General features: G+C 36.1%; 1 protein-coding gene across 1 annotated transcript in view; it reads right to left on the bottom strand.

The window, feature by feature from the left end:
* The window catches only part of LOC140137650 (WD repeat-containing protein 46-like), a 36312-nt gene that overhangs the window by 18210 nt on the left and 3770 nt on the right, over window positions 1-14332 (bottom strand). Inside the window, exons 2-8 of the mRNA XM_072159383.1 lie at window positions 9867-10262; window positions 9191-9300; window positions 5606-5693; window positions 4673-4839; window positions 3259-3409; window positions 1402-1537; window positions 407-506 (exon numbers count right to left, since the gene is read on the bottom strand). Of these exons, the coding sequence (XP_072015484.1) occupies window positions 407-506; window positions 1402-1537; window positions 3259-3409; window positions 4673-4839; window positions 5606-5693; window positions 9191-9300; window positions 9867-10262 (1148 nt within the window). The remainder of the gene's footprint in view (window positions 1-406; window positions 507-1401; window positions 1538-3258; window positions 3410-4672; window positions 4840-5605; window positions 5694-9190; window positions 9301-9866; window positions 10263-14332) is intronic.

A 14332-nucleotide genomic window follows, 5' to 3' on the forward strand; every position in this document is an offset into this window, starting at 1 on the left:
CCAAAGTGCAGGCCCTATGAACCATGCACTCTACTTTCAGAATATTGCCAGAAATGATGCCCCAGCTTTTTCTTTATTTTAACTACCATCATTTTAAATGTCTAGCTTGGCCATGGTATATATATAGATACAACTTTGATTTCAGTGAAACCAAACACAGAAGTTTCTCAGAATACAAAGATTTCAAAATATAATTTTCTGCCTGAATGGGTCACAAATGCAACACTGCTATACCATTTGCCACAGTGGTGTGGCAGTGACATCAATGCGTTGAGACAGCTATTTCAATCGCGTATCTACATGTAAGCGGCACCTTATCACATACATGTACAATAAACTGCACACTGATGTCACTGCTACATCAGGGTGAAAATGGTATAGGAAAACAAATGACTAGTTGACTTACAGCCCACTCTTGTCCACAGCTACTGCTCTTATCCCCATCTTATGACACAGCATCTTGACTAAAGGTTCCTTCACATTAGGACTCCATAATGTTACTGTGCCTATATAATAAAACAATCAAAGCACCAACAAAATCATTTAGTGTAATAATAATGGAAGCTCATTTGAGTTTGCACACAATTATAATAAATAATTCTATCATAATTCTTTTGTATGAGCATTCTAGAACGCAAGTATTTATTGGCCAAGCGAAACATGAAACATTGAAATTTCTTTGATGTCGCAACAAGTATGTACAATTTTAAAGCCAAAATTTAAGTTAAATGTTGATCTTCATGGTTCTAAGGCACGAGGCACAACACAAGTTTGAATTGATTTGTCCAATTTTGTTTGTCATTCTTTTTTTTTCTTCAAGCAATTAGATCCCACCCTCCACCCTCACTGGAGATAGTTAAAGGAAGTCTCCAGCAATCACAACATTATGCCTTACAATATGTTAGGAAAAATAATCATCAAGCACGAATCACATGGTAACTCATATTAACCATAAAAACAAATAAAAATAGTCGGGTCTCAATACACGATATTCAAAACTCCTGCGCCAAAATTGTCTAGGGCAATGACATCATGGTTATTTGAGCTCAATTGTCGTCAGCCTTCACTGTATTACTGGGACGTCATCTTGGTGCCCGGGAATTTTGAATATCACGTATTGAGAGACGGATGTTTTTATGGCCAATAAGAGTTTGTTTTAAATTAAACCACATGATTCGTGCTTGATAATTATATTTCTAACATACAAGGCATAAAGCTGTGACTGCCAGAAATTTCCTTCAATGATGTAAATTTAAAGCAAATATTTCAACTTTGTTTGACCTGCCCAACATGGTACAGGTGCTGGGAAACAACTCTTGTATATGGAGTGACTTTGAATGAAAAAATGATTTTAATAATTATTTTCCATATATCTAATATTTTGTTGGTTGGAGTCCTTACCATTAGGATGTCCCAGATGAATGATAGCATTGTATGGATTCTGAGTCATCACATCTAAGCGTCCGCATTTAGTGACATGCTGAGCCACCATCTTTCCTACTGATGTGTCTAAATATTGCAAGAACCCATTGGCATTCTGGGGAGAAAATATTTAATACATACAATTTACATAAATCCATTCTAAACAGTTATATTATAATCTTGGCAATCTGATTGGTTTATCCTCATATCCAAGCCATGTTATATCTCACAGTAGATATGCCCAGCCTATGTATGGCAACTATGTGACAGACAGCAATGATTATGTGCACCGCACACCGACATCGCCTGGCTAATAATTATTTGGTGCAGCAGAGATACTAAAATTAATACCCGGGATCGATACACGTGAATTGCTATGCACGATTTTGATATCAGACGAAAATCTTCGGATACCGGGGTAGAAAATGATGAATATCTCCCGTAAATGATTTTGTCTCAAGAAACCAGATCTGGTCTCATACACTTGAAAATATGTGTTGAACAGATATGATAGTTGTTAGCTTGTGTCTTGAGAAAAGGCTGTGCGTCTTGAACTCAAAATCTGACCAAAATTCTAATTTTATATTGCGTTGGTCATGTATGGACTACAGCGCGCAGGCTATAGCTGCACTCACTACTCCAGTGGAGGCAATATGACCATTGACCACAATGTCGTATACAAGCTTACTCACACAGCGAGAAATCAATTACCACGGCTATTGTCAGTAGCCTTAGTCAGGTCACTTGGCTAATTGTGCATCTCATAAGGTCGGAATAAAATGGCCATGCGTGGCTGTGGATTCAACCTACCATGGCGATTTCTACCATGAAGATATCGGGGCGATGACACTGTGCACCGGCCCAGCATTTTGCATATGTGTGTGTAAATGAGGACTCAGTAGATCAGGGCCGTAGCAAGCGGGCGGCCGGGGATGCCATGGCCGCCCCACTTTTTGAGAAATTTGTTATGTTTTTCTTTATATCTTTATTTCAATTTGGGCATATATTTGTATTTTGGCCGTCCCACATTTGTCATTGCCGCCCCACATTTTACAACCTTGCAGTAGATTCACTTCACCAACTTCATGCACAGGAGTGAATTCAATAAAAAAAAGGTCACAAAAGTGAATGTAAATTACATACAAACATAATTTTAGAGTTGATCTGTTCATTGAATGTGGAGTTCTATGGGGGACTTAATGTCATCAGGTTTTTGAGTTTTGAGGAGTGTGAGTGCGATCACACTCTTCCGCACTCCTTAAATCTTTAAGCTTATATCACATTAAAGCATAATCACACTCCTCATTCACAAAATAGCACTCCTCACAAGTTTGAGGAATGTTATTTATCACACTCCTCATAAAACTCAAAGCCTGATGTTATAATAAGACTTTACATCAGAATTGCCCTGTTGACCTACAAACACAACAAATTTGGTTGATTCCATTTAGTTGGGACATATGTAAACATTAGCTAATATGTGACATGATCAAGGGGAATGAGTCACATGTCGACCCTGGTCGAAAATGAGTTTTACATGTTTCTAAAGAGGACATTTTAGAGCTTTCAGAAACTGAAAACCTCATGTTGATACAACTTTTCTTTGCAAAGTTACATCAATTTATCAATGGCTGAAAACAATATAAAACAAAAGAATTATAACACTTTCTTTGACAATATCTCAAAATCAGTATTAGCGACAACCGACTCATTTCCCTTGATCGTGTCACATATTACATATAACAAAAAAAATTGGGTATGAAAAAAGTAACAAATTTCATATTATAAGATCATACATTATGGCTTTAATTCAAACCTGACACAAATTCAACTTACACAAGTAGCGAGAAGGAAATGATATGGTAAAAATTCCATCTTGAGTACATCGTTCATTTTCTTGATACAGTGTAACTCAGTTCCTTGGTTGTCATACATATACACCCATTTCTTCTGGGATACTGCTAGCATGGTCTCCTGATGTAACCACCTGAAAATTAATAATTTTGCAAGTACAAAATGAGTCCAGATTGTTTTCTTCTTACATAAGCTGGCGTCATCCGGTGGCACAGCCAAGGCAGGCAACTTCTCCCTTGTGAGATGGCTTGACCCCACCCTGTGGGATGCTGACCACCCTGATATTGAAGATTTTCATACATTTGTTGTACTTTGTAGCCATTTTTTTGACCATTTTCATCATATTTTGCCTTCCTCTTGAAAGTTACATTGCCCCCTCTCCCCCAAAAGTCTTGGCCAGGCAACATGTGCCATCAACCATATGCTTTATATGGTGTAAGGTAAATTCAATTATGTTTGTTTGGTTGACTTCTTTGATTACGTTGTTTTAACTTGTTGAGTTAACAGGGTTCGCAGGTTTTTGCCGCAGGTGGAAAAAACCGCGGTTTTAACCACTTGGCAAAAACAGTTTTTGCCGGCAAAAATGGCAAAAACTAAAAAAGTGATTTATAGTTCAGTTTTTTCATCTCAAAACAAATTATTAAGTTACAAAAATAAGTTCCCGAGTGTAACAAGGCCAGATTTTGTAATTATAAGCAATATATTAAGAAATTAAAGGCAAGCGTTTTCATTGCTCAAGTGCATTTAACCGAAATGTGGCATGTATCAAATTCAAAACTTTTTCATTTTAAGGACTTGATGAGACAAAACATATTTTGAATGATTCGTTAAAAGTTGTGTGTTACTGTTTATGAGCTTTCTGTGTCACTTTTTAATATTTGAGTGACTATATGTGAGTTTTTGCCAGTTTTTGCCATTTTCGCCAGTTTAAACCAGGCAAAAACTGGCAAAAACAGTTTTTGCCAGGTTTTTGCCACTTTGCCGGCAAAAACCGAACCCTGGTTGAGTAAATTTTGGTCTTTGTGGATCTCAAGCAAAAAGCACACTATAAGTATGGATTAAATGAAGTGGTTTGGCCATATCATAAGAATGCCAAATAATGGACTACCCAAGCAAGTTTACCATCAGACTTCTCATATATGCCAGTGTTTACAAACAATTACACATTCACATTATTATACACACAAAAGAGAAATGGGCTATTCCAGTTGAAATCCCTACACCCCCTATGGAAGACATGACCTTAATCTTCCACACAGGGAGTGTGAATTTCAAATAGGGTTACCTGAATGGGTGACTCCATTTGAAATACACACTCCCTGTGTGGGAGATTAAGGTCATGTCTTCCATAGGGGGTGTATGGACTTCAAGTGAAACAGCCCAACTGATAACTTACTGTACATCTCTGATAGTCTCCATGACATTGATTTCAAACATAAGATTCTTAGTAATCCAGTCCATTCCAGCCAGGTGCCCCATCTTGCCCCCTAGTAAGAGAAACCTGCCATTACGAGTGAAGTCCATATGATATGGGCCAAACTGAGGTAGATTTAACTCAAAAGACTGTAGAAATACACAAAATACAAAACGTTATGTCAACATCATAGACAAGTATTCAAATAATCTTTGAAAAGTTCAATAATTTGTTTCAAGCTCAGTAAAATTAGTATAATGCATGGTTACAAGTTAAGTCCAGATGATAAAGAACTATAAGTACCAAACATATAAAAAATTATGCTTGTCAAATTCTTACACTTACAGTTCAATTTTCAATGTCTATCTGCACCCAGAGGATGTTTAAAGACATTCCCACAACCCAATGGGGTTTCTGACCTTGCATGTCTGGCTTTTGTACACATGTGGTACAGTTGATCATACCTTGCATTGGGATTGTGTGCAAATATCTGGTGTTTTCATCCTATTATTTAACATTCAAAACATCAAGACTTATGAATAAAATTAATGCAGTGGGACAATATGAATGTTTCCTGCAAGAAAATCAAATATCATTCCTAAGTCTCAACTATTAGCTCGTTGGCTGCAGTTTTAAAATTACCATTTTGTGTGTGTGGCAATGGGGACTTTGCCTTTAAAATTAGGTTATATTGATCAAATTTCCCAATCATAGTGCATTGTAGGAATGCCTTTAAGCCTCCTCTGATCTGCACCAAGGTGTCACTAAATTTAGAATTTAAAAAAAGCTCCAACACATTTTAAAAGCATGCAAACGCAATTTTAAGCCATATTATTATTATTTTTCTTTACATTCTAGCAATTACGATACTACATGTGTTTGAGCTCAAAAACAATCAACTGACTGCAACATTACCTTAGTTGCACTTGTGATATCCACAGCATCCACTAAATCTGTCTGTAATATCTGATGTGTTTCATCACCTTCATCTGCTTCTAAAAATCTGTTAACCAAAAAAGAGAGACAGGGATTCAACATTAAAAGTCCCAAGTTTTGATGTATTTTCTCAAAGTATCAAGAGCTACATGTATCTCCAGTACCACTAAACCAATACTGGGCTTGTTTATACTAGGCCTGGCATTTTCGGTAATTTTGTACCCGGGTACCAGCGCATTTTTCGGGATGGTAACCGGTACCAAATTGCAAAAAAAAAAAAAAAACCTGGACCTAGACCTAAATGCTAGGATCATTCATGGTTGACCTAAAAAAAAAAAAAAAAAAATTTCAAGATGTTTTGTATTTTTAATATGAAAATTGATAGTTTGTATTCATGTCATAGTCTATTAATGATTTCAAAATGCATTTTTTTTTTTTTAATTTGGTACCGGGAGGTATTTCCTACCGGGTAATGTAATCTCGGTACCCGCTAGCCCGCCAAAAATGCCAGCCTTAGTTTATACTCATTTTAATGCATTTTTCATGCCGATTTTTAATTCTTTGAAGACAATTTGGAATTTGTCGTGTGCAGTCGACACCCCTATGGAAACACTTCAAAGCAAATTTCAGATCATAACTTGAAATTAACTCACACTGGTGATCAATTATGGCTGTGTGTAACACTAACAGTTTACAAACATGTAAATGTCTTGTTCAAGCTTGTTTATTAGTTAAATAAAAGCTACTTACTTGAGATTAATCTCAAGTACACATAATTGCACATAATCTATTCCTTCCCTTTAGCAGACCAAGAAACAAAAGTCATCCTTGACCAGGATTTGAACCTGGGACCCCTGGGAGGGCGTGGATATCTACTGTCTGTTCAATTAGCTTAGATTCTTGAATTTTTAAGATATTTGAAAAAATAAAAACTTGTGGCCAAAGTCATCAAAGAAAAGTGTTAGCACAGCCTTAGACCTAACGTGATTTATACTTTTCAAATTCCCAAGTTCAATTTAAAACCCCATTTCTTTTCAATTTTGCCTCATTTTGGGCAGTTACTTGGGTCCACGAAAGGGTTCGCGACCTTTTACAAATCGAGTGGGACGGTCCATTCTCAACTTAGGGCATAGACCCTATCCAATTTAGCAAAACAATCTGTCCACCAATCTGTCCTGCCATTTCAATTGTTATACCGTTCCGGTTATTGGATAGGTTCTATAGGTGATGATGGTCCACCGGTTTTTGTTACACGAAATTATATGGCGCGAGTACGTTTTATGCATAACATTATTCTGAGCATTATTTTTTCATAAACAAGGACATTAAAATTATGGATTTCGTTCTCATTTCAACTGGTTTACAATGTAAACTGAGTTTTGTTTAATACCACCATTCCTTCCCAAGAATATCAGCATTCGCTTGACATTTTCAGATACAGTAACTTTACAAGAAATGTTTTCTGTAACCTGATTGTTTTAAATAATATTTTCTTGTATAAAAGTTCTTTTGTTTCACCGTTTTTTCAGTTTATATTCAACAAACAAAACGAAATAACAAATTGAAAATAAATGTGTAGTTTTATAATAGGCCTATAGGCCTACACATTCTCAGACCCATTCTCAGACCCATTCGCACAAACAATAAATAAATAAATAAATAAATAAATAAATAAATAAATAAATAAATAAATAAATAAATAAATAAATAAATAAATAAATAAATAAATAAATAAATAAATAAATACACAAGGAATGTATTTATATAAGCTGGAGCCTATTTTAGAAAACCTTAGTTCCCATAAATAATAACGTAATGTTTCGACAGTAGGGTTTCAACACAAATTAGGCATACTGGCAAATATTTTGCTGGACAATACTTCCTGATGCGGATGGTCGAATAAATACCATCTCTGCCCATTGTGACATTCGTCCCCATTGCTCTAAATGGATTGATTCCAAAAAGTTTATGGTACCCGACGTTCTACGGCTTTTTATAAAAATATCGCGGGAAAAGACCAAAATTGAAAAGAAATGGGGTTTTAAATTGAACTTTAGAATTTGAAAAGTATAAATCATGTTAGGTCTAAGGCTGTGCTAACACTTTTCTTTGATGACTTTGACCACAATTTTTTATTTTTTCAAATATCTGAAAAATTCAAGAATCTAAGCTAATTGAACAGACAGTAGAACAGCACTCTTACCAACTGAGCTATCAAGGAATCCAATGTTTAATGGTTGTTTTTCATAAATCTTTCGTTAAACACTTGTAAAGCAGGTACCCAATTATACACCTGGGTGGAAAGAGGCAACAGAGGTCAGGGATACTGCATAAGTGCACAACAAGATGGAACAGCATGAGTTGGAACCCACAACCACTGCATGAGCCACTGTGCCCTCTATACAGGCTGCATCACAATGATTGGTACCCATCAGCTTCCAGTGATTATGAACAAGACCAGACGGTAGACAGCTCATTACAATAGTAATACAAGTATGGAAGCCGCCATTACCCTGCCATCGCGTAGGCCTGGAACACTACCGCGATTTCTACTGGCTAAATCGCATCCGTGCTCCGCGTTCAAGTCATGAAAAATCGCGGCTTGCTGCATCCACGGTTAGACTTTTTTCAAGCCTGCTACAGTGCATTTATTTCAAATGTTGAACAGCTTTTTTGATACTTTTAATTATATTTTTTCGCGCATCCATGAACTTAATTTATCAAATGCATTAAATCAACCAACAATCCCGCTATCCGGGCCAAGATTTATAGGCCTACAAGAAAAATTATGTTTCAACCACGAAAATTAACCTAAATTTCGCGCATACCCTAAAGAGTTGGCGATAGCCTATTCAGATATCGTTGTCAAGCTCGAGGTGATTGACCTCAATGATTGACAGTTAGGAACAGCGTACTGCACGCGGTGCTGAACAGCGTAGTCATGGAAGCCGGGTGCTAAAACCTCAAATGGCGACTTCCATGCGTGTACCGGGTGCTAAAGTGGAACCAAAACAACAGCGGAATCGTGTGTTAAATCGACATAGAAAAGTACAGGAGGGATCAGCGAAATTTACTGTCAGCCCTCTGACAAGACTACCACCTCAAAATGCAACATAAGATCCACCTTCCTTCAAGAGGATCCAATGTTGCATATTGAAGAAGCAGGCTTGTCAGTTTACACCAAAAACTGATGGGTACCAATCATTTTCATACAGCCTGTAGATTTAGGGTTATGGTAAGAAGGCCCTACCTGCAATAGCTGCCCTATGACCACGCCTGGAAAAAATAGGCAAAATGGCAATCTCCTTGCCAGGAAATTTGGTCATTTGGAGGGAAATTGTGCTTTTCTAGATAAAGAAATACATTAGAAATGGTGGAAAATCTTGCTAAGTTGGAGGGAAATTTGTCCTCTTGCCGGGAAATAAACATTTTTCCAGCCCTGCCTATGACTACCTAATATGGCTATTGACTGCATTCTATATACACATACATTTATGTCTACATTTATTGCAGATGGGACCTTCTTGCACCAGTTAACCCCTCGATATCCTATATAATACCTACCCGCTATCCTCTGGCAACAGAAGCTCTGCCCTAGCTGCTTGCTTGGCAGCAACGCCAAACTTTTCTTCTTTCTTCTGCAGATGTTCCTTTAACTTTTTGTTACGTATATTCTGAAAAGAAATATGTGTATTCAAACTTGCCACATTACAACCTGTCACATTATTTTCATCAAAGGATTAAGGCACAGTAAAATTTGAATTGAATTTTGGCCTAAATGTATGGAATTTATACTCTATAAATTCACTCTGCTAATTCTTTATTTGCTCATAAGAGCTGGATCTATATATGCGCATTTTGGGTATAATCGCGCATTTTAGGTCCAAGAGCGAATTTTAAGATTTGCCCAAAATAACCTTTTTTCAAGTATTCACTTTCCAAAAACCTGGAAGTTTTCACTAAAATCAAAGAATCCATAATGATCTGCAATGCAATCAATAGTGCATTTTTCCTATGCTTATATTTATTTATTGGGCAAACTAATGTGCTAATTTATTTACTATTCTCAATCATCAACTTACAAAATATAGGAAAGTTAATTAATTCTATCTAGACAAATCAAGAATACTAGGTGACAACATAATTTTAACATTTTGATAAATTTTGCAAAAATAAAAGCAGTCTGCAAGTGCAAGAAAAAAAAAACACCCAAAAATATGTGTGCACATTCTCTACTTACAAGTTTATTTTTCTTCCCTCTTTCATATCTCTCCACTGTCTCCACCGGTACAGGCGCATCCCCTTCGAATTGATCCGATCTGTTTTCAATACTACGAAATTCATCGTCGTCATACAGTTCAATTTCCTCTTCTTGTTTCCAATGAGGCTCAGCCTTCCCATCTTTACTTTGCTGACCTCTTTTATGTTTGTGTCCTTCTTGTTTGTGTTTGTCAGTCCGTCTCTTTGTGTGTTCTTTTCTACCACTAGTCCTTGTGTCGTTTTCAGATTTCTCCTGGCTAGGACCAGGTTTATGTGACTCTGTCCTTTTGTCTGAATCTTGGGCAGATTTTACTTCTTCAGAACCAGGTTGTTTTTCCTCATCAACAAAATATCTTTGTGCTTTCTTGGGCTTCATCTTTATATAAAAATAAATAATAGAAACAATATGACACATTTATGGTTGCATAAAAAAAGATACAGATACCACAATCAACCAAGTATACACACATGTGACACGATCTAGTCCATGGGGCCAAAGGAGGCATTTTTGAAAATTGAGTTACTATAATTATTACACTATACACAAAACAGGCTATCATTTACTGAAAACACAAAAGGTCTAACATACTTGGTTCTAAAGTTATGAAGTTTTTTGATGTCTATTTTCTTATGTATTTTATTGTTTTTTACTCTATATATTTTTTTTTTAGGTCTACCACGAATGACTAGCATTTAGGTCTAGGTCCAGGGACACTACAAAACCTAAAAAAAAACACTTTAGAAAACTTTTTAAAAAATTTAAAAATGTTTATATTTTTTTTTAATTTGGGCACCGGGCAGGGTATTTCCTGCCAGGTGCCAAATTTTAAAAAAAATATATAAAATTTTTAATGTTGGAAAACCCCTATTGGTCTGTTTTTGCATACACTACGATACCTGAGAAAAAAAGGAGGCCTGTGGCCTTTTTTATTTTGTTTTTCTGGAAAATTATGCCCCTCTTCTGATCACAAAACTTTCCTGAAGTGCGGCTTATACATTTGTAAGGCTATAGAACTATAGAAGGGTATACAAACATCTTCATTAAAAAGTTTAGAAAATAAAAAGAAAATTTCAGAATCTTCAAAAAAGGAAGCAAGAGGGGACGCTAAACTTGTTTGTTTTTTTTACTAGGCCTATGCTAAGACTTGAGAAACAGTTCAGACCCAGAACACGATCATGTCAGAAATTAATATTTTGTTCTGGGATCGATATTCGGACCAGTAGTAGACGGAATACACACATCCTAATGCTGTACTATTATGCTGACTTTTGTATTCGGCGAGGATGACAATTTTGACCTCCTCGTTTGTGTACAAACAGAGAGGTAGACAAAAGGCCTGTCAAAACTGTTCTGCTTGTCCAAATACTCAAGTATCAAAAGGATGGTCCACAATAGAGTGATTTACACAACATGAATAGCGGATTAAAAACTGTGAAGTTGGACCATGCATGTGCTTCTTTTGTCCAATTTGCCATCAATATTTCGAATGGAAACAGTTCAGACCCAGAACACGATCATGTCAGAAATTAATATTTTGTTCTGGGTCTGATTATTCGGACTACTCTATAGTCAAATGCAGTAGGCCTAAACCTTTGACGAGCGTGACTACCGTGATGTTGTAAATTCGGAGCTAAAAACGCGTACGGCGCACAGCTCATTCATAAATTTCCACTCGGCAACAGCAGATCGCCTCAGCAGCCAATCAGAGACAAGTGCGTCCAACGCAGTAAATACGTGATGTACATGTATGCAGATGCTTAAAATACCCGCTCGTCAAAGGTTTACTGGAAAAGATTTATACACACAATGTCACACATCCATGGCAATGCATCATCACATCAGTTGACACATTCATGACATTAGTCCGAGGACCGAGGAGGTGCTCTGACGATAACACTCCGATCGCCAAGCAATCTACGTTTCCAGTGGGACAACGAAACCGCTACGTGAACGAGCTATCATGACATTGGCTAGACTGCGGAACTCAGTCCTCAATGATAGTCAGTCATTTATCTTATGTTCAGAACATCATACTAATTCACTTTCCCAATGGACTACCAAAACATGCCACCTTCGATGTACAGCTGTAACAGGCATTGAGTTTTGCAAAGTGACAGGTGTGCTGTAAATCGCACGCCTGGATAACCCGAGGTGTGCTCTTAGGTGTGCTGCAAATCGCACACCTAAATAAATCAAGGTGTGCTTTTTTCAAAACTGGTGTATGACTATGATTTCATTTTCAGTTAAAACTTAGCAATATTGTGACTACATGTACTTTTTTTAATTGGCCACGGTTAAGCTCTGGGGTAATGAACGGTGCATTCTGCAAAGATGTCTTTTAGCTGTAAATTTGCTTTGGTGATAACTTTGCTTGTATCATTCGTGGTTAATTGAAAAAATACAATAAGGCTAATGGAACTCGATTGTTAGTTTCCTATTGACCTCCCGCATCACTTTTTCAATTTGACCAAAACTTTCATTATTTTCATAAAAAAGTCAATTATCTGAACATTGAAATGGAAATAATCAAAATTGAAACTCTCAAAATGTCTGACATCCCCTGCTGATCATAATCAGCACTTTTTCATAGTTGTAGGGGTAGAGGATGTAGTAAATAATGGAAATTTAAGGATTACCTCATCATGTTTCTAGTGATTACAAAATTGCTAATTTCTTTTCATTTTTATGAAAACAAATTCAAATCTTTTCTAAATCTGTTGCAAAATGTCTGTAAAGATGATCTAAGCATTAATACCTGTTTTGAGATGGTCTTTCATCAACAATATATACTTTGGTACTGGTGGGGTACCTAAATTTGGAGAAAGCTGTTCATAAAATCATTGATTTTGTTGACATAATGGATAATGAAAAGAGACCAAATAATGAATAATGAAACAGCGACCTCGTCCTTTTTTTTAAACATCCAATCGGAAACTAATAATCGAGTTCCATTGGCCTAAAAAAAAAAAAAAAAATTATTTTACAAGTTGGTATGCACAAAGGGCAAAGTTGTATATTGTGTTCATATCACAATCTACCGTAATTTTTTAATTTTGTTTTTTACATTTTATATTCCCCTGGATTTAGAATGTCCCTGGACCTTGGACTAATTGCTAGTGTCATTTGTAATTAATTTAATAAAAAATACAAAAAAATTACAAAAAGATTTAAAAAAATTATAAATTCTTGTTTAAAATAGGCAAATTCGTAACTTATGTTCACATAATAATCTATGAATGATTTTCAAATGCATTTGTTTTGTATGCTTCTTTACATCATAAATAGGTTGCAATGTGAACATCAATTATAAATTTGCCTATTTTGAACATGAATTAATAATTTTTTTTAATCTTTTTGTATTTTTTTTTTTTATTTCTAAAAATTTTTTCAGGGACATTCTTAAGTTCCAGGGACATTCTAAATCCAAAAAGAAAACTTAAAAAAAAAAAAAAAAAAAAAAAAAAATTTTTTTTTTTTTTTTTTTTAGGCGTCATGAAAAACCGGGCGAAAAATCGCACCCCTCGGCGCATTTTCAGGCGTGCGGCGCGTGCGAATCGCACTCGCACGCCTTAAAACTCAATGCCTGCTGTAATTTTCTCCCAAATATGTTTCACTTACCATTTCATGTTTGCTCAAGCTTGACCAGCACATGGTGAAGAATTTATAGAATCCATTTTCAACATGTATGTTCCTTCAAAATTACAATTTCATGTCAATATTCCCAGCAGCAGCTTCCTAAATGTCCAACTTTCATGAATTGATCAGAGATGTTATCATAGCATGTTCTGACCTTTATGACAATGTGCTTGGCCAAGCCTCCCAATTGCCATATCAACTCCCAACCACACTCATTGGGAGATGGCTTCTTCCCAAATGCAGGATAGGATGGTTTTTTTTCATCTCATTCCTTGCACTGGCTGTCCTATTCTTCAATACCACCTAGTCCAGAGAATAAGAACTTTGCCTCAAATCATGATGATAATATGCACATGTTCCAGGTAATGATGCAAGAATGCACACATCATTGCACATGCATTGCATGATGTCTTGAAATACCCTCCACCAGTACGACAGCAACTTAGCTCACTTCCGGTAATTTTTACCGGCGTGACCTCTACTGTTACGTAACGTAATGTTGAAAATCAGGTGGCAAATACAGTTTTTCAGAAAACATCAAAAAAATGGAATACACGAGTCGTTTCTCCCTTCATTTCCATATTGAGCCCATAGATAAGATATGAAACATGAGTATAAGGCAAACAGTAACGTGTAAAAGTCCAATTATTGTGGAGAAAAAAAATGTTTATTATGCGCGAAGTAGCCTAAAAAATGAGAAAAAATGCATGTCACGATTACCAAAATAGTTATATCTGCAACTATGAGCCAACGCCGGTCGTATGCTTTTCTGTAATGATAGATATTAACTGACTTGAGCTTGTATTAAA

Source organism: Amphiura filiformis, chromosome 17, assembly GCF_039555335.1.
Source record: "Amphiura filiformis chromosome 17, Afil_fr2py, whole genome shotgun sequence".
NCBI lineage: Eukaryota > Metazoa > Echinodermata > Ophiuroidea > Amphilepidida > Amphiuridae > Amphiura > Amphiura filiformis.